The sequence below is a fragment of the Lynx rufus genome, unplaced genomic scaffold (genome assembly GCF_022079265.1).
Source record: "Lynx rufus isolate CCGP_SWC_20201006 ecotype Redwood Valley unplaced genomic scaffold, mLynRuf1.p SCAF_2, whole genome shotgun sequence".
In the NCBI taxonomy this organism is placed as follows: Eukaryota; Metazoa; Chordata; class Mammalia; order Carnivora; family Felidae; genus Lynx; species Lynx rufus.
In genome coordinates, this window is record NW_025814834.1 from 197855538 (window position 1) to 197877178 (window position 21641).

Here is a 21641-nt window from a genome sequence, read left to right on the forward strand (position 1 = left end):
TGATAGTCAAAGACCAGAGACAATTACTGTCCTCTGAACAACCCTTCGAGAAGCCAGACTGGTGTTTGATGAATGTTATGTACTAAATAAAACCCATCAGCATGGGGTTACGTAGAAAAGCAATTTATTCCATTATAAGCACTTACACAGTTAGTCATGGAGAGTAACAGGCCTGCTGGTGAAACAGGTCACCCAAAATAGAGATGGTACCAAACTAGTGGTCAAGGACTAACTCCTTTAAAAAAAAAAAAAAAAAAAAAAAAAAAAGCAACTCTTATCCAGGATTAATTTAATTTTAAAAACAAATACAAGCTATCAATTCACTCTTCTCAACTCAACTGGACAGTCTACCTGTGGTATAACTGTCAGGTAAAAACATACATCTTTACAACTTGGTGGTCCCAAGTTTTTTAAAAAAACCATTTCACAGAAAGGAAAGAAATATGAAAACAGCTCAAGAAATACACTAACAAGCAAAAATATATGGGGAAAGAGGAACACATAGGTTTGACTTAACTGAAGAAACAGGGGAGACTGGTCTACATAGGAAAATGTGCATCCTGGAAAGTCAGGTGTGAAGATTTCAGAAGAGGAATTTATAGGACTTGAATCTCCCCCATTTCCTGAATAAAAATGACATCGTGTGGTATTTATACTCCATGGCTCAGACACCTACCTCACTTGGCTCTATTCCTTCCTCACTTTAGCCTTAACTTAAAGGAGTCTGAAAAACTTGGGGATACAGCCTAAGAAGAAAAATAACCACACACAATATTCCCCTTTCTAAAGTGGCTACTTTAGACCTTTGTTACTAGAAAATTCCTGAAGAAAATTTAAATAGAAGTCTGTGGTTTTACTGAATCAAGTCCCCCAGTTAATATTTAGAAAACACCCTCTGTTTGGGCTAGTAACATTGTTGATGGTACCTATCTATCATAGAGGGATAGCCAAACAAAGTCTGTGTCTCAAAACCAGTGTTAAATCAATCTCAGGGTTGAGAGGAAAAACAGGGGAGTCTAAAATCACAAGAAGTGCAGACATATCTAGGACCCTTGTCCTTCTGGATCCACGCTTCCTTCAGGGTCTTCATCATTATAAATGTTCTCTGCCTGCCCAAAAACAAGAAACAGAGAAAGGGCATTTAGTAAACATGGAAGATATTTCTTGAAGTTAAAGTTTCAAAAACAGATCAGGCCAGAGAGAGAGACTGAACCAGAGTCTCTGTAGCAACTATTCAGCTCTGCAGTTGCTGCATGAAAGCAACCATTGACCATCTGAAAATGAATGGGTATGGCTATGTTCCAGTAAAAACAGGCAGCTGGCCCACAGGCCAAGTAGATTAGGACATTCCCACAAAACTGAAGTATGGTTACTGTTTGTCTTCACACTCAACCTTCAGGAGTCCTTTTATTGGACGTTAGTCACAAGAGTCAAAAAGTAAAAACGACAGGGGCGCCTGGGTGGCTCAGTTGGTTGAGCGTCAGACCGGCTCAGGTCATGATCTCATAGTTTGTGGGTTCAAGCCCTGCATCAGGCTCTGTGCTGACAGCTCAGAGCCTGGAGCCTGCTTCAGATTCTGTGTCTCCCTCTCTCTGTCCCTCCCCTGCTCGCACTGTCTCTCTCTCTCTCAAAAAAAATATAAAACATTAAAAAAAAATTTATAGAATTAAAAAAAGTAAAAACACCACAAATGCCCATCAAATGATGAATAAATAAAAATGGTATGTGGCAATAAAAAAAAGGTAGTCACATACTGTATTATTTAGTTTATAGTAAGTGTCCAGAACAGGCAAATCCATAAAGTGGACTGGGGATTGCCTACTGCTGGGCGGACTGGAGAAAAATAGGGAGTGATGGCTAATGGGTATGCAGTTTTTCTGAGGGGTAAATTACTGTGGTGACGGTTGCATAATTCTGTGATTACAGTAAAAAATAAATAAGCGTTCATTAAGAGACTCCCCCCCCCCCCAACCATGGGTTTCAAATCTCAATTTATGAATATTTTTAAAAGAAAATTGCTCTAGGGGCGCCTGCGTGGCTCAGTTAGTTGGGCGTCCAACTTCGGTTCAGGTCATGATCTAGAGCAGGTCGTGGGTTCGAGCCCCACATCGGGTGCTCTGCTGTCAGCATGGAGCCTGCTTCAGATCCTGTCTCCCTCTTTCTCTCTGCCCCTCCCCTGCTTGCGCATGTGCTCGCTCTCTCTCAAAAAAAAAAAGAAATGTAAAAAGAAAAAAGAAAACTGCTCTAGCATAAAATAAACTCTACTTCTATTATTTGATGAGAAACTTGCAGCCAAAGGCATAATCTTAAATACAGAAAATACTTTTATTTGGGGAAAGTTAACTGTTCTTACTTAGCATCTACTGTGCACAAATCACTAGGCTAGGTGCTGCAGAGGATGGGACAGTCTTATCTTTAAAAAGCCTGTGATCTGACTGCAACAGGAACGTATACGATTTTGTAATGTTTTCTGACAACGAATGTGTAACTGTCTTTTTCACCCAAAGGTGTCTAACAATTCAATTCAATCCTGACACTAACTACACCTAGAAGTAGTGTCAGACTCCACAGGTTTAAGGGCCTGGTCCCACAAGACTATAATCCTCACTTCAGAGGCCAGTGTCAAGCGGAGTGCCCAGACTAACCATGTACTTCTGTCCAACTTGCCTATAAAACTTGGGGGTTTCCACAGGCTGCCCTCCCACCCCCTGCCATCTTAGATTTGATAATTTGCTGGAATGATTCATAAAATCATGAAAACTTTTATTTAGTATCAGCAGTTTACAACTTAAAACTCAGGAATAGTCAAATGGCAGTGATGCCCAGGGCACGGTGAAAAGGGAGCACAGAGCGTCCATGCCTTCCCTAGGCAGCATCGATCTATTTAACAACTTGGAAGCTCATTGCATCGAGAAGTTTTATAGAGGCTTTTCAAGAGTCTTTACAGAGCGCAATCCCCTCTGCTTGTGGGTGGGAGGGACTGAAAAGTTTTCCAATCAACTGTTCAGTCTTTTGGGAGTCCAGACCTATCCTGAGGCTATCCAGTGGCCCTAAGTTACCTCCTTAGCCTAAACTCAGGCGTGGCCAAAAGGGGCTCTTTATAAATAGGAATAGAGACTTCTACCACTCTGACAATTCCAAAGGTTTTAGGACCTCTGTGCTAGGAACCTGGACAAAGACCAAATATTTATTTTATAATTCTCCTTTTCTTTTACCACAATTCTAAAAAAAAACAAGTAAAGAAAATACCTGGCCTGCCTGAAGATGATGTAGTTCAATCTACTACAACAATCCCATGGGAACAACTAAAATATTTTTAATTTAAAGGCTATCCAAGGCAGACTATTTCACTTTTCCGTCTTTAATTTTTACATTAATTTTATGTGGGTACAATACAAGGAAAAAGGTGAGCCAGATTTTCTGTTTACACATATAACACATAATTATTACTAAAAGGAATAAAGAAGAAATACAAATACTCCCTAAATATACCAACCACATTTTGACAAACAGCCTTCTAAATAGTTACACATAATTTTTAAAAAATGTTTGAGTGCACGCATGCAGGCGCACCCAGGCACCCCTAATTAAACACTAGCTACAATAATTTTAACATGAGGGATTACAGCATGCTATTGTTCTACAACCTGCCCTTTTCCTACTTAAAATGTCATGGGTATCTTATCAAAACAAAGCACATTTCTTTTTGATACATAATATTCCAAAGTACAGATACACCATACAATATGTTAATCTCAGGAGCACCTGGGTGGCTCAGTCAAACATTGGACTTCCGCTCAGGTCATGATCTCATGGTTTGTGAGTTCAAGCCCTGTGTCCAGCTCTATGCGAACAGCTGACAGCCTGGAGCCTGCTTTGAATTCTGTGTCTCCCTCTCCCTCTGCCCCTCCCCCACTCACGCTATTTTAAAACTAAAATAAACATTTAAAAAAATCTGTGGTAAACACATAAAATTTACCATCTTGGGGTGCCTGGATGGCTAAGGCAGTTAAATATCCGATTCTTAATTCTGACTCAGGTCATGATCCCACAGTTTGTGGGACTGAGCGTCAGGATCAGGGCTGACACCACAGAGCCCCCTTGGGATTCTCATTCTCCCCCTCTCAGCCCCTCCCCCACTTGCACACATGCTCTCTCTCCAAAAAAACTTACGAAAAATATCTTAAATTTACCATCTTAACCACTTTTTAAAAGCATTTCATTTTTGAGACAGTGTGAGTGGGGAAGGGGAAGGGGACACAGCAGATCCAAAGTGGGCTCTGCACTGATAGCAGTGAGCCTGATTCGGGGCTTGAACTCACCTAACCAGGAGATCATGACCTGAGCTGAAGTCAGACACTTGACCGACTGAGTCACCCAGACAGCCCCCATCTGAATCATTATTAAGTGTACAGTTCAGAGGCATTAAGCCCATTCACCTTATGTCCAACTATCAACCACCATCCATCTTCAGAAGGCAAGTGTTTCTAACTCTGCTATATATTAGACATCATAGTTATCTTTTATTAAATTCCAAGCTCTCTGGAAATTCAAAGAATTCACCTCAATCACCTCCAACCGGGGTATAAAGGGCAGGGATGTTTTCAGCATCTACTAAAATTTCATGGAGAAATGATAGTATTTGATGCTGTGCCACTGTGGTAGGCATGTGCTGGGCATGTTCATAAGCCACTTCAAAGGAATGCCATTCTCAAAGATTCAACTGCCAGCAAAGAGGGGAAAGCAGAAGCAAGCCAACAGCAAGGAGGTTATTATAGTCTAGAAAGTAGTAGTAAGAATCTGACAAAAACTAGGGTGTGTAGTAGAAACAGGAAAGTAGGTATGTAAGTGTGTATTCTGTAAGAGGAGTATAGATATGACCCTGCAGACAGACAATGTTAAACCTGGTAAGTGAACTAGACTTAGAAGTCTAGTGATAATAAACTTGACTTTTCAAGTTGGAAGAGCTGGAGAAGACACTAGAGCCATATAGGAAACAGGAAAATCAGGAGGAAAGGGGAGTAAGGTAAAGGGGGAGAGAAGTTTGGTTTGAGTCTGAAACACCACTGGCACAAGAAGATAAAGGTAACAAGCAGACACTTGAAAATGATAATGTGCAGCTAAGTGCTAAAGTCATACTCAGGAATAAACTGACCAGAGAGGCCAGTGGTATTCATTAAAGTCTATAAATATGAAGTGACACTACATCTCATTTACCTAACCTCCCCCAAATAAATGATTAACACTTACCATTTGCCAAACCTGCATGATATTATCTTCTGATACAGAACAAATCACCCAAGGTTCATTGGGATTCCAGGAGAAATCAGATATCTTGGCAGTGTGACCACCATGAATAAACTGCAAGAGGGAGAAAAACAAAGATATGAGGAACAGATAGAGGACAATAAATACAGACTATTTCAATACTACTCAGTGTGTGTAACATACCAACAATTCTGGTGGCCCATCTTCTGCATCTTCTGGGGATTGTTCCTCTCCAATTTTACTAGCACAAGAAAATTTTTATAAGTTAAAACATTTATCCTGAGTAACTAATTTGGGAAAGTACAAATAAAGTTAACTCCACAAAAAGTAACTAACACAAGATTTACCTTAAATCCCAGACATTCAGTCTGCGATCAGTACCACTGGAAGCCAAAATAGTCTCATTGTGAGGCGACCACTGAACCTATAGTAAGAATGAAGGAAACAGAAAAGCATTTAGAAAATTCAGGGAGGGGGCACCTAGGTGGCTCAGTCAGTAAGCGTTCGACTTCAGCTCAGGTTGTGATCTCACGGTTCATGAGTTTGAGCCCCACGTCGGGCTCTGTGCTGACAGCTCAGAGCCTGGAGCCTACTTCCGATTCTGTGTCTCCTTCTCTCTCTGTTCCTCCCCCACTCACGTTCTGTCTCTCTCTCAAAACACAAATAAACATTAAAAAAAATTTAAAAATTGAGGAGAAAATACCTAAATTATATTTAACAATTAAAACATTTTGTAAATAAAAGAAGAAATCAACGTATTTTAGATGTTATAAAACTTGACAGCTAGATAATATTGTTTCTTATATGGAAATAATCTATCACTAAACCTAGGAAGTCAGCTTTTGTTCTTTTTCACTTTACACGTATGTATTTTAAAGATTTTTAAACTTTAAAGTAGGCTCCACACCCAAAGTGGGGCTTGAACACACGACCCCAAGATCAAGAGTTGCATGCTCCACCAACTGAGCCAGCCAGGTGCTCATCTTATATTTCTGAGGATCTGATCTTATCTATTCTTACTAATTCTAGCTTCTGGCTGAATGTAATCCAATTCTGACCTTAGAACCAAAATGCAAAACACATACACACAATATTTTCTCAAATACTTACTATAAATTCAGCACTATAAAACTGATAAAAAATGACTCCTTACAATAATGACTTTATTAAAGTTAGCTACTACACACACAACAAAATCACATATTGTTACACTGTTTGATAAGAAAGTCCTAGGTTCACGGTACGGATAAGAGTGCATTAGTGACCAATACTTAGGGAGGAATTTAGACATACTCCTGGCAAGAATACCATTACAGGCAAGGACAAAAAGACAGAGTAAAGACAAAATGTTCACTGGAGAGGCTGAGAGTAGAAAATAAGGTTAAGTGAGACTAAGTGCATGGGAAAATGGCTCACCTAGAGACTAGTTCAGAGGCCACTTTCACACAACCAAAATTAAATTTGACCATTTTTAGGTTCTTAACACTTGACCATCTTTTATTATGGTGACTCTAAATGGGCCTTTCCTTGCTATAGAATTGTAAGCTCTTTGACAGCAAAGACTAGAACATATTCCTCACAGTTTTCCAGCAATAAGCTTTGAACATAGTGCAACATTTCTTGACTGAGTCAGTTTTTCCAGATTAAGAAAGGAGCTTAAACTCATGAGGCAGGAAACATGGGAGCTAGCACTTTAGGCTTCAACTACAAAATCAACAGACATGGCAAGTTCTGGAAATAAGGTAAGAGACAAGGGTCAGAGACAAGAATAAAATCAGACCCTAATTTTCCTTCTTTTTTTGTGGTTTAATTTTTTAAGTTTATTTATTTTGAGAGAGAGAGAGAAAGAGGGAGGGAGGGAAGGGCAGACAGGGAAGGAGATGGAGAATCCCAAACAGGCGTGGAGCTTGACGCGGGGCTTGAACTCACTAACTGGGAGATCATGATCTGAGCCAAAGTCGGACACCTAAACGACTGAGCCACCCAGGCGTCCCCAGGCACTAATTTTCTTAATACCTCAAGAATATAAGTGGCCAATGACCAGTTTGAGGAAGTATAGAAATAACAATCCCAATTCCTACAGAGATTAGCATAAACATGTAGAAGGTTTTTATTATTTATAGTAATGGGATAAACCACAAGTGTGCCTACTCACACATCCAGGTTTTCCTTAAAGAAAAAAAAAAAAAGCACATTAGTTTCTCTTACTTGGAATATTTCATCCTTATGTGATTCAAAGGAATGCAACTTAAGTTTCAGATTTCTCAGATCCCACAAAGCAACGGTCTAGATACAAAAAGGAAAGCAAGAACAATCAATTTTTTTTTAATGAGAAGAAATTCCGTAACTAAAAGATCTCTGTGCATTCAAAGGAAGCCAGAGAAATTCACCCTATGTTTTTTCTTAAAATAAAACAAACTGACCTTGTCAGCTGATCCTGTGGCAAGAATGAACTCACTGTAAGGATTGAAAGATAGGCAGTTCACTTCAGCAGTGTGAGCATCAACTGAGTGGCTTGGTTTGGAAGTATTGTTTGAACGAGTATCCCAGCTTCGATAAAAAAGAAAAAACAGGAAAAAAGCTTAAAATAGGTAACAATATAAAACTTAGATAACAAAGAAAAAATTAAAACACGATTCTACTCACATCATAAGTTTCTGATCATCAGCAACTGACCCAAACAGAGACTCATGGAGCAGATGCCAGGAAACGTCTTCTACTACTGCTGTATGCCCTGTAAAGATGGTCTTCGCATCCACAACTTTTCCTTCCTTTGGAACAGCACTGATGTCCCAGAGGCAGATGGTCTTAAATGTAAAATTAACTATTATATAAATGGAAGATTCTCACTTTCCCACACACCCCAGAAAAGAAACCAACTGATAACTAGCCCAGATTTGCTTCAAAATGGGAAGGATACGCACATGGTCATCTGAAGCACTAAGTAAGTGCCCACTGAGATTTGGGTTCCAAGAAAGCCCATAGCCTTCCTTCTGATGTCCACGGAGACGCAGGTCGGGGTTGCACTCTCCAGAAGGGTCTGCAAAGTAACCGACATATCAAGACTATCCAGAGCCCACTTCCTCCTTGGGTCTACTAAACATAATGGAATTTTGATCAAGAGTTCGAAGGCTCTTCCTATCTAAAGCGATACAGACCCATTATGATCAAAGAATGCTTAAAATTAAAATGAGCATCACTCTATTCTGTGTAAAAAAGCACTTTTTTCCCCACCTGGGTAAGAAGAATGAAGAATACCCACACATACCAGTATAAATCACCAGTATAAATTATACAAAGAATAACAAGCAATTAAATTCCAATTGAGTGGAGCAATGTATTCCCACAGCGACTCATTATCTGTATTTGAACTAAAGAGGGCAGGTACCTGGTTTGGAAGGATGTTTGGTATAGTCAAAAACAAGAACATCGCTGGATGGAGTCTTTGTTGCAATGATGCAAGGGTTCTGGGGCATATAGCGTGCCCTGTTTACTTCTCCTTCATGGTTGATCTTGATCTCTATTTCAATTTTTCCACTAACTGAGCCAAAACCTCCAAATTCTGTAAATAAGAAATTGCAAATGAGGACAAAGCAAGAGATACCCTATGTCACTCAAATGATGACACAGGCCAAGTTTGCTTTTTATCAGCAAACTGATGTAAGAGAAGTAATCTAGATATTTGTCAGCAGTATAAAGTGTTTTCACACCTTTTATTGATTCTTACTGCAATACTACACAGTAGGGAACAGTTAATATCCTCAAAATTTTTACAAAGAAAAACAGAAATCTGGAGTACCTACATTAATGTGTTCCTAGTGACATGACTTTGGCAGAACCTAATGTGAATCCCCATTTTTTGATTCCCAGTCTAGTATTCTTTCAGCCATAACTACACCAACTCTGGAGAGTTGTATAATTAATAAATATATATGCTATCTAAAAGTAGGAACACTATACCAATTCCACTTCAAAAGTAGGTTCTTGGGGTGCTTTGGTGGCTCAGTTTGTTAAGCATTCAACTTCAAGTCAGGTCATGATCTCACTCACTGCTGTCAGCGCAGAGCCTGCTTCAGATTGTCTCCCCCTCTCTGTCCCTCCCCTGCTGGAGTTCTCCCTCTCCCTCTCTCAAAAATAATAAACAAAATAAATCAAAAAGCAGATTCTCAAGCAATTAAAAAAATTTTTTAACCTTTATTTATTATTTTTGAGAGGCAAAAAGAGACAGTGTGCGAGCAGGGGAGGGGCAGAGAGAGACAGGGAGACAGAATCCGAAGGAGGCTCCAGGCTCTCAGCACACAGCCCGACGTGGGGATCAAACCCATGAACTGTGAGATCATGACCTGTGCTGAAGTTAGACGCTTAACCGAATGAACCACCCAAACACCGTCAATAATCAATTTTTAAATCTCACTTAAAATACTGAAAGTGCTGAATAAACAGAACCTAAGTTACTATTTTAATGAATATTAGAGTACACAGTATGCCAGGTACTAAAGAGTTCTTCCTATACCATTTATTTGAAGACCTAGTTTGGAATGTCCTTTCTGAAATACCATCACACCATTATCTTTTCCCTATACCATTTCTTTTAGTCCAGTGACAAAACACAGAGCCCAAGAGGTAGTTTCGTTTTCCTAACCCCCACTTACATATGCCAACCATGATCCTTAGCTGAAATAAACCAGGCAAAGAATAGATAAAAACATTTCTTATTCACTTTTGACTACTGTATGCACTTAGTTCTCCCAAGTGTCACCATAAAATGTATAACAATATAATTTGTGATTATGTAAATCTTGGCAAAGCAACATATAAACAAACAAAGGTAGTTAACTATCAGTCAAAGAATTACAAAAGGCAGAATAAGATATCTAAGTAAGAGTCGGATGTTGGCCTAACTGCCACTTAGCTTAGTGATTTGGGGGAAGACCTTCAATTTCTCTGAGCCTCAAATACTTTATTCATAAAGCAAAGCTGTGAAATTAACTTGTAAATGAAAATGCTGTCAAGAGTACTGTTACTGTTACACTTTGAAGGACAAAAAAAAATTTTTTTTAAGTTTATTTGGGAGGGTGGCAGGGAGAGGGAGAATCCCCAAAAGGCTCTGTGCTGTCAGTGTTGAGCCCAACATGGGGCTTGATCTCATGAACAGTGATCACGGCCTGAGCTGAAACCAAGAGTTAGACAGTTAACCAACTGAACCACCCAGGTACCCCAGGACAAAAATCTTTTTAAAAAGCAAGGATATAGATGGGTAATATGGCTGGCAGATTAGATAACTTTCAACTTCCAAGTTAACTTTTAGACGTTGAAATGCAAATGTTTCATACAGGCTAAAAATCTAAAAATAAAAGCTCAAAATAGACACTAAAAGAGAAAAAAAACCACGTTAAATGAATTTTCCCCCAGAACTCTAGACCATGAGCATCTATGATGTAAAAAAAGAAGGCATGATAGGATGTGATTGCAAGGAACTTTCAGTCCAAACACACAGAGATAAAATGTAACTACAGATGACTATGACAAAAAAGCAGAACTACCAGAAAACAGATACCAATAACAAGGGAAGAACAACAGCTGGCACAGAGTCTGCAGAACAAGGGTATTAACTACAGAATGTGGGGTATTTTGGTGTGGGATACATATTAAACAGAGGAATAAACTAACTAACTGTGGATAAAGTACAGTAATAAGTCAGCTTAGAGGATTCACAATTGAGTTTTTGTGAAGATGATGATTTATCAATTTAAAAAATAATTAGGGGTTCTCAAGTTAAAGCTGGTGGTATATGAAAGGCCAAATCTGAAATAGGAAAGATTGAGGCATCAATGTACAATAATTAAATGGCTATCAAAGTCCAGTTATATTTCTATTTTGTTTGCTTCTCTCCATATAAAATGGTATTAAAAAAACTTGAGCTATAATGTAGTATAAGTGCCTAGTTTGACAAATTTTTACAAACGTATACACTAGGAAAACCACCACCCAGATCAAAATACAGAAATTTCCAGCCTCCCAGAAGGTACTATTGTGTCCCTCCCAGCCAGTATTTTCCCCAACGAACTAGGTAACCGGCACTGACTTCTACCTCTAAGCCACTCTTTCAGCCCATAAAAACCTTTTCACTATAAAGAGTAAACTCTAATATCCGTTAACTATCTCATCATGATTTAATAAGTTTATTATGTATAATTCAGACAAAAGACTAAAGATATCTTAAAAAAAAAAATTCCCCAAATAAGTTGCTAGAAATAAACTTGATATTGGACGATCTTGGTAACAGAGTCATTTAAATGTAAATTTTAGAGGCACCTGGGCGGCTCAGTCAGTTGTGACTTTGGCTTAGGCCATGATCTTACAGTTAGTAGGTTCAAGCCCCAAGCCCTAAATCCCCACAATGGGCTTTGCGCTGACAGAGTGATGTCTGCTTCAGATTTTGTCTCCTTCTCTTTGCCCTTCCTCTGCTTGCTTGTGTGCACTTGCTCTCTCTCAAAAATAAGTATTAATAAAAATTTTTTACATCTAATCTATTTTATAAGGGCTTAAAACGTGACTATAGCCAGGCTGAACCTAATATAAACACAAATTATTTTAACGTCAAAACAAGACTAAGTCAGTTTTTAGTTTTCACTTTGGAAGTTCAATGATCTTTTGAAGCTATCTGACATCAATTACCTAAAACCAAATGGGGTCAAGTGGATGGTAACTCATTGCAATAGTTCAATCTGAGAGTCCAGGACATTTCATCTGAGAGTGAGAGAGACTAGTAACTATCTACTTCACCACCACCTAAGAGACACTATGATATTATGTACTTCCATCATTGTTAAGACCATATGGAGAGAAGCCTATCCAGTGATCTGAAGATGGGGGGGGAGAAGAGGGAAGGGAAGTAAAGAGAAGAGGGAGAAATGGGAGATAAGCTATGTAACCTTAGGGCAAGTTACAAAACATCTATGAGTATCAGTTTCCTTGTGAGGATTAAATAGGATGATTTATATAGTGGTACAAATATAATTACTGGTATTTTAAGTTGTTTATCCATAATTAAACATTAATGAAGGGGGATGAAGCAAAAATTGGCTTGATGCTGTTCAAAAAACTCAATTACCAGAAAAAGACTTGAGTATGTATGTTAAAAAATGCCACTTCTGGGGCGCCTGGGTGGCGCAGTCGGTTAAGCGTCCGACTTCAGCCAGGTCACGATCTCGCGGTCCGTGAGTTCGAGCCCCGCATCAGGCTCTGGGCTGATGGCTCAGAGCCTGGAGCCTGTTTCCGATTCTGTGTCTCCCTCTCTCTCTGCCCCTCCCCCGTTCATGCTCTGTCTCTCTCTGTCCCAAAAATAAAATAAAAAAACGTTGGAAAAAAAAAAAATGCCACTTCTAAAACCAGTGAAGAAAATAATTTGCCAGCAAATGGTTTTTAAAAAATTGCTAGGGTGCCTGGGTGGCTCAGTTGGCTAAGTTTCCAACTCTTGATTTTGGCTCAGGTCTTGATCTCACAGTGGGATTGAGCCCCTCATGGGGCTTCGAGCTGACAGTGCAGGGTCTGCTTGCGATTCTCTTTCTCCCTCTCTCTCTGTCCCTCCCCTGCTCAGGCATGGGCTCTCAAAATAAACAAACATTAAAAAAAATTTTTTTTCTTAAATAAATAAAGATAAAAAATTGCTAACCACTTAGAAAAATGCTTAGATTCCTACTCTGTACCCAATACCAAAACAAATACCAGGAAGATTATAGTTTTAATGGTTAAAACATAAGTACCAGAAAACAACAGCTAAATATTTTAAAATCTTGGAATGATGAAGGCATTCAAAGAATGACACAATATCTGAAGGACATCAGAGAAAAGTTGGACAGGTAAATCCAATGTTGCCGAGGGCATGGAGAAACATACAAATACGATTGCTATTGGTGGGATTGAATGTTTTTTGGAGGGCAGTTTTGCTCTGATCGGCCTTCCACTTAGAAAATTTATCCTATAATGGGGCGCCTGGGTGGCTCAGTTGGTTAAGCATCTGACTTCGGCTCAGGTCATGATCTGTTTGTGAGTTAGAGCCCCATGTCGGGCTCTGTGCTGACAGCTCAGAGCCTGGAGCCTGCTTTGCATTCTGTGTCTCCCTCTCTCTCTGCTTCTGCCCCACTCATGCTGTCTCTCTCAAGAATGAATAAACATCGGGGCGCCTGGGTGGCGCAGTCGGTTAAGCGTCCGACTTCAGCCAGGTCACGATCTCGCGGTCTGTGAGTTCGAGCCCCGCGTCGGGCTCTGGGCTGATGGCTCGGAGCCTGGAGCCTGTTTCCGATTCTGTGTCTCCCTCTCTCTCTGCCCCTCCCCCGTTCATGCTCTGTCTCTCTCTGTCCCAAAAATAAATAAACGTTGAAAAAAAAAAAAAAATTAAAAAAAAAAAAAAGAATGAATAAACATCAAAAAAAAAAATTAAAAAAGAAAAACAAAACTTATTCTATAGTAAAACTATAAAGGACATATGGTACAAGTACTGTTTTTGAAGTCCGAAAATTGGAAACCACCTAAATGTCAAATAAGGGATAGTTAATTATGACACAGTATATAACCATCAAAAGGAAATTATGTCTAAACAAAACAAAACAAAAAAGGAGCTATGTCTTACACAAAAAGATGTTCAAGATACATCAGGCCAGAAAAGCCTATTCTATGCTGTATCCCTAGTACCAAGGAAAAACCCTGGCATTCAGTATTTGCTTTGATTTTTAAAATAATTTATTACATTACCCATCAGAATATTGCTTTGTCACTAAACCAAAAATCCTATTTCAAAACAACTTATCTTCATTTTTTTTAAAGATTTTAATTAAAATTTTTAATATTTAGAGAGAGAGAGAGAGAACACACGCAAGTGAGGGAGGATCTCCCGACATCAATTACCTAAAACCAAATGGGGTCAAGTGGATGGTAACTCATTACAATAGTTCAATCTGAGAGTCCAGGACATTTCATCTGAGAGTGAGAGAGACTAGTAACTATCTACTTCACCACCACCTAAGAGACACTATGATATTATGTACTTCCATCATTGTTAAGACCATATGGAGAGAAGCCTATCCAGTGATCTGAAGATGGGGGGGGGGGGATCTCCCGAACCGTGAGATCATGACCTGAGCTCCAGTCACATGCTTAACCGACTGAGCCACCCAGGCGACCCACAATTTATCTTCATTTAATAAAAAGGAAATTAATGCTCAGAGAGGCTAAATGATTTATCCAAAACCACACAGCTAGTGAGAGGCATAACAGGATCTCAAGCCAAAATCTTCGGATTCTTAGATTCAGTGCCCACCCCCCCCCCAACACTAATGCTTATCAAGAAAATAACTTTCTGGGGCGCCTGGGTGGCGCAGTCGGTTAAGCGTCCGACTTCAGCCAGGTCACGATCTCGCGGTCCGTGAGTTCGAGCCCCGCGTCGGGCTCTGGGCTGATGGCTCAGAGCCTGGAGCCTGTTTCCAATTCTGTGTCTCCCTCTCTCTCTGCCCCTCCCCCGTTCATGCTCTGTCTCTCTCTGTCCCAAAAATAAAAAAAAATAAAAAAAAAAAAAGTTTAAAAAAAAAAAAAAAAAAAGAAAATAACTTTCCAATAATCATATCACATATACTTGGGTCAGTGACACAAAATCATGTTTGCAGATCATTACCTTAAGAACTTACTACTTTGCATTCTGTATCACCCTAAGGCAAATATGGAGTAATCAAAAGATTAACTGCACAGAACGATCCTGGCAAATAACTGGAGGGAGCTCAAAAGAACTTAGATAAAAAATGGATTCTGCTAGTCAGGAGAAATCTAAGGAAAGAAACATTAAACATCCATTTTTTTTAAAAGATCGCAAATCTCAATGAGTGTATCTTTTACCTCTTGGTACTAACTTGCGTTCAAGGGTAACAACAAAGGTAACTCACCCATTTCCACCTCTACTAAAAGGGAAAAAGTATTTAGTTAAACCCTTAGGTCATCTCCTAAAAATAGGATACAATTAAATGGCTCATTTAATTTTTATATACATATCAAGTGCCATGGTTGTCATTTCTACCACTTCAATCTGAGAAAGCGTAATTTAAGCCAGTGTTTCTTAGTCTTTTTTTCCCCAAGAAACAAGATGTTTTATAAAACATCTTTTCTGACACTCTTGATGAAATTTTAATACCATAGATACCCTGTATATTTATGTACACCATGCACATCTGTGCTTTACACATTTAAAGAATTAAGATGGTTTTCACACATCCCACTCTCTGAGAACAAATTTTCATCCCCTTGGGGGCAATTATCTCCCAAGCTGAGAATGCATGCACAAAAACAGAAATGGTAGACTTTTGGGGCACCTGGCTGGCTCAGTCAATAGAGCATGCAACTCTTAATCTTGGGGTTTTGAGTGTGAGCCCCACGTTGGGTGTAGAGATTACTTAAATTAAAAAACAATAAAAAGGGGCACCGGGGTGGCTCAGTTGGTTAAGTGTCCGACTCTTGATTTTGGCTCAGGTCATGATCTCATGGTTCATGAGTTTGAGCCCTGCGTTGGGCTCTGTGCTGGCAGCATGGAGCCTGCTTGGCATGTTCTCCATACCACCTCCCCCCCCAAATAAATAAACATAAGGAAAACGACAACAACAACAAAAACCTCCTTAGTAGAGAGAGGTTTATAGAAAAGGCACAGAACCATGTTATGTGTTAAGTAGCTCTTCTGAGACTTAAGATCTGTACTGCAAACCCAGGCTTCCCAAAGCTCAAAATCTTATTACTAACTTGACAGGCTAATTTATCAAACTTAACATTCGTTTCATGATACTTCAAAAATATAAAAAATATAACCCACACATTATTCCTTCTTTTGTTTTTAAGATTCCTACCTCCTTTCTCACTATCGTAGTGGGAAGCATCAAACTGAGCATCATCGTTAGGGAGCTGCACACTGGCTATCACAAGGTGGTTTTGTTCATCCGACGTGTGTGTTCCCAGGACAAGTCGATGAATGCTGAAGTCTTTCCCTTCTGGTCTGTTAACAGCAACATATGGTCACTATTCAAATTAGCAACACTGATAGAGACAATGAAGTAGTGATATACATATACACGCAAAAAGGCACAATTATAACCAGGTTTTGAGAGGACAAAGTCATTATGAGCCACATTTCTAACTTTTAAAAAATTTTTTTAACGTTTATTTACTTTTGAGAGATAGACAGCATGAGCAAAGGAGGGGCAGAGAGAGAGGAAGACACAGAATCCAAAGCAGGCTCCAAGCTCCAAGCTGTCAGCACAGAGCCCAACGCGGGGCTTGAACTCACGAATTGTGAGATCATGACCTGAGCTGAAGTCGGACACTTAACTGACTGAGCCACCCAGGCACCCCTACACATTTCTGACTTTTAATGTATCTTCCATAGAGAAGACTACCTAGCACTTAATAGGACTACATAGCACTTCATTTTCTTGACAAAAAATTTATAATTACTTTGGGTAAAACATCTAACAGAATAAAATGTGAATTAATTTCTCACCCTCCACAATGGGTTGGAAGTAAACAAAGTAATCGCTGGGTACACTAACACTTTAGGTTACTTCATTAATTTCATTAAAAGGTATAGAAAAGAAAATAATTATTAGATAAACTAATTGTTCAAATATTTACTAAGTGCCTAATCAGTGACACATTGTGCCAAAAACTACGAAGTACAAAAAATGATTAAGACATGATTCATGCCCTTAAAAAACCAGGGGCAATTAATCACATATACAAATAATTAAAACACAAGTCAATAAATACATGAAACGTACATAAGAATATGAGAATTTAAAAATAAATAAATAGGGGCGCCTGGGTGGCTCAGTTGGTTAAGCAACTGACTTCGGCTCAGGTCATGATCTCGCAGTTTGTTGAGTACGAGCCCTGCGTCGGGCTCTGTGCTGACAGCTCAGAGCCTGGAGCCTGCTTCAGATTCTGCGTCTCCCTCTCTCTGCCCCTCCCCTACTCTCACTCTGTGACTGTCTCCCAATAATAAATAAATGCTAAAAAAAATTTAAATAAATAAATAAGATTGCTTCTGGAATTAAAGAAGTATTCATGAAAGAGGTGATACTTAAGCAGATATCAAAATGAGAGATAAAACCTAGAAGAGACAAGGGTTTTGAAAGACAGTATTCCAAAGAAAGGGAACTGAGCAAAGGGCAGGTCTACAAAATGCCAGATATCATGTTAAACACTTACAAACCATGCATCAAAAGATGAAGATGAACTTGAGGTTTAGGAAAATTAGGCAACTTGCCTTAAGATCACACAACTACTAGAGGGGCACCTGGCTGGCTCAGTTGGTAGAGCATATGGCTTTAGATCTTGGGGGTCCTGAGTTTAAACCTCACGTTGGGTGTAGAGATTATTTTAAAAATAAACAAAAGAACTCACACCTACTAGGACCAACATCCCAACTGACTTTGGACATTGCAAAATGGAAAGAGAAGGCAAGAAAGCAGATTCTAGGGTACTGAGTGCCACCTTAAGGAATTCAAGACTCTATACTATAGAGGGAACAAAGGACCATGGAAAATTTCTAAGGACACAGCACCATTTGAATTATCACAGGACGATTAATCTGACAGTGTAAAGTAGAGGTTCTTCAAGTGTGGTATCAGGACCACCAGCATCAGCATCTAGGAACTTCATCCAGAAAGGCAAATTAAATTCTCAGATCCACTCCAGACCTACTAAATCAGAAACCTGGAATGCAGGGCACCACAATCTATTTTACAATCCCTCCAGCTGATTACAATGCATGTTAAAGTTTGAGAACCTTTGGTCTAGATAAGAGATATTATACAAATGTAATTCATTGAGGCTTATAAATGAACCATCAAGTGGAGAAAGAGAAGAACCTAGGAAATGTCAAACCAAAGTCAAGTATGATAAAGAGAAATAGGAACAATAGGAGAAAGCCGATTGGGACCTCTATGGAAAGAATATACTCAGTTTGGAAAATGTCATGTTGGGGAACCCAGTAAGATAGTTCAGAGAAGACACCAGTAGGCTGCTGAAAATTCAGGAAGAACTCAGAAATTGGGTCTAGAGAGAACCAATAGAAATTCCTCTGCACAGAGGCAATAGGCATCTATATGCTACATAGAAAAAGTAGAGGAAAGAAAAGAGAATTGTCAACACAAAACTGGGAATGTTTACATTTAGACGGCTAAACAAAGAACCACAGGAAGTGGTGGAAAAAGGTACTACAGAACTATAGTAGTATTTTTTTTAAAAAAGGATATGAATAAACACCATCCCCACAAGAAAAAAAAGAAAACAAGAAAAAGACCAACAGACACAAAATATTAAACACTAAGCCAATAGGTATGCTTGCTTCTAAGTAACCCTCGTCTTAAAAAAATTAGCTTTGGGGCTCCTGGGTGGCTCAGTCGGTTAAGTTTACGACTTCAGCTCAGGTCATCATCTCATGGTTTGTGAGTTTGAGCCCTTCCATCGGGCTCTGCACTGACCGGGCACAACTCTCTATCCCCCCTCCCCCACTCAAAATAAATAAACTTTAGTCTAATTCATTGCTTTCTAAATTGAGCTACTAACTACATTATATAGGAAGGTTTTTAAAAATATGGTTCCAGAATGATTTAGTAGGTATGCAGTGGCCAGTATTTGGGATCCACCGTTCCAATATGATGCATGCAGCTCATGATTGTGGAATCACCATTCAACTATTTTTCATCAATTACTCTGCCACCAGCTCCTAAATGGTTTGAACTACCATTGAGAACTCCTGACAGAAATGGCTCCACTTAACCTGAACTCAAGTAATTCTGATGATCAGTTAAACATGGGAATTCCTGGTCATGACAAAGCTTCTGACTCTAAATTTCTAGGTATTTTTTTAGAAGTTTGTTAAACACCATTAGGACAGATCTCCTCATTTTTAATGCCACTGTGAAGGTAGCAGCCTTGTTCTTAAGTCATTAGTAAAATTTGTATCAAATTTTATTACTTGTTGAGCTGAAACATGGCCTAATTAACCATATTCGGCAAATATCTTGAATTCTAAAGACATGAATTTTGAAGAAATGGAGTTATTTAATACACAATGTAATTTTTAAATGCTATTCTGAAAAGTGAAACAGTTTTATAATAGAAAACCCATTATTCCAACAGGCACACTGGTTTTTATAAAACCTTGTATTATTTAAATTCACCTTCATCTTTGCATTGTTATTTCCTCCTGGGAGCCTTTCAGGATACCCTAAATTGAGGCGATTTTTTCCTTCCTCTGATAATTTTATCTGTGCCACTCTCATGATAATTATTTTTCACTGTAATATAGTAGCCCCCCTCCTTCAGTTTGGTCAACTACAGTCCCATCCGGAAGCAGATGATCTTCCTTCTGACTTAACATCAGGTCAGTAGTAGCCTAATACTTCATCACAAGGCCCATGTCATTCACCTCACTTTATTTCATCACATGTGCATTTTATCTTCTCAACATCACAAGAAGGGTGAGTACAGTGAGAAATTTTGACAGCAAGAGACCAGCTTTTATTATGGTACATTATTCACTCAGCTTTTGTTATGGTATATTATAATCATCCTGCTTTATCATTAGTCTCTTATTGTGCCTACATTGTTTAAACTTTGTCAGTTATGCATGTATAGGAAAAAACATAACACATAGAGTTCAGAACTATCCATGGCTCCAGGCATCCACTGGGGATCTTGGGCCATATTCCCTACAAATAAGGTTTGGGGGAGGGGAAATCTACCATACCATATACACAAGGAGTCGAGGTAGGGAAGGTGACTTATCTCAATTTGTACACCCTGATATGTGGCACCTACCAGACCCTCAATAAATGTAAGCTAAATGAAATATTATTTTATCCTCTTAGAGGTAAGTTTCTCACGTGTAAGACACACAAGTGATTAATCTTTCACTATGCATAATTCCCTTATATAAAAACCATCCCATCCTCAGGTGTTAGTTCTAAATATCCTAAGTATCTCCGTAAAACTGCTCTTAGCACATGTATCTATAATTATTAGTCTACACCAGCCTCTTCAACTAACTAGACATGTGCTCCTTGAAGGCAGGTACCATGTCATACACATCTTTGTACTAACCAGCTACTACCTATACATTCAAACGTTTTCCTGAAAGTACTAGAATGACCCATCATGGCATTTTTTGAAAGCTGACACGTTTTATATTATTTGGCCAACTATAGTTCTAACAGGCTATTCATTTCATATCAGGAAAAGAAAACAAATTTTCCCTTATCAGCTAAGTTGCAAAATTATTTTTACATTTTGTTTTATTTATTTATTTTTTGGCCTAGAAAAAAACGTCACCAATAGGCTTTGATCACGTGCCCTCTCCAAGAGACTGGCGGAAAATAGGGAAAATCAATGTGAGAAATCTCCACTGAGGAGGACACAACAAAATAACGTTCAAAAGATTCACGTCACCTGGTTACATCTGGAAGCCACTGTGCAGTTAGGCTAGGCCACTCCAGAGCATGGGTCATCACCAAATCGTAAAGAAAAGGGGTGTTCTTTTTCCATATTTTGTACTCTTCGTTGATCACACGTTCTTCTACTGCGTCATCAAAGGCTGCTAAAAAGTTAAAAACAAATTAAGTTAGCAAACACAAATGGAAACGGAGTTAACACTTCCAAAGCTACCGGCACAGCTCGATTCTGAAATGGAGATTTGCCTCAATCTCCCCCAGGCGGAGGTACCGACCCCCCTCCCTACCGTCGCGGGCCCGCAACCACTCTCGGGCCAGTCACTCCGTTAGGCGTTGGGGCGACGGCGTCGAGCTCGGGAGCACGCTCCGGTACGCGCTAGGTCCACGGAGCCGGTGAGGAGGCCCGAGCACCGGCCTCTGGGATAGGGAACGGCGTAGGCACTCCCGGGAGAAGCGGGCCGACCGACAGGGAGCGCGGGGAGGGACCAAACAGCCTCCGCCGCCCCCCCCCCCCCCGCCACTCCGGCAGCTCCACGCCGCGGCGACAGGCCTCCGCGCCGCTGGAACAGGCGCGCCGTTAGCCCGACCCGCGGGGCGATTTCTCCTCACGCCTTCGATGGTGGAGACAACACTCAAGAGTCGGGCTTGCCTTCACTGCTAGGCCCTGTCGAGGCTGCGGCGCCAGCCCGGCACCCCCGCCCTCCTGGGGCAGCCCCAGCACCCTCACCTTCCTTGTCGGCCATGGCGGGCAGGCAAGCCGGGGGGATCCCGGGGTCGAGCGTTGCGGGAGGGGCGGGGAGGCTACGGGCGCTCGCTCGGCGCGCGCGGCCTCTATTGTTTCCTGCTGCCCCTGCGTGAGGGCCGACTCGCGCACCTTCGCGCCAA

The 21641-nt window shown here is 40.0% G+C and overlaps 1 protein-coding gene across 1 annotated transcript; it reads right to left on the reverse strand.

The window, feature by feature from the left end:
- Positions 1–107: 107 nt before the first annotated feature.
- RBBP4 (RB binding protein 4, chromatin remodeling factor) lies at positions 108–21626 on the reverse strand. The gene is made up of 12 exons (XM_047084165.1): positions 21484–21626; positions 20755–20902; positions 16152–16297; positions 8657–8830; positions 8193–8308; positions 7915–8075; positions 7692–7818; positions 7477–7554; positions 5616–5692; positions 5452–5509; positions 5251–5361; positions 108–1109 (listed from the first exon to the last, which is right to left on the reverse strand). Exons 1-12 carry the CDS (start codon positions 21497–21499, stop codon positions 1044–1046), a joined length of 1278 nt encoding a protein of 425 aa, XP_046940121.1. The 5' UTR covers positions 21500–21626; the 3' UTR covers positions 108–1043.
- Positions 21627–21641: the final 15 nt, after the last annotated feature.

Excerpts from the sequence above, each read along its gene's own strand:
- RBBP4 (XM_047084165.1), bottom strand. Across the intron at positions 8,309-8,656 it reads CAAACATCCTTCCAAACCAG|ACCCTTCTGGAGAGTGCAAC; the intron begins GTACCTGCCCTC and ends GTTACTTTGCAG. Across the intron at positions 7,555-7,691 it reads CCACAGGATCAGCTGACAAG|ACCGTTGCTTTGTGGGATCT; the intron begins GTCAGTTTGTTT and ends TTTTGTATCTAG.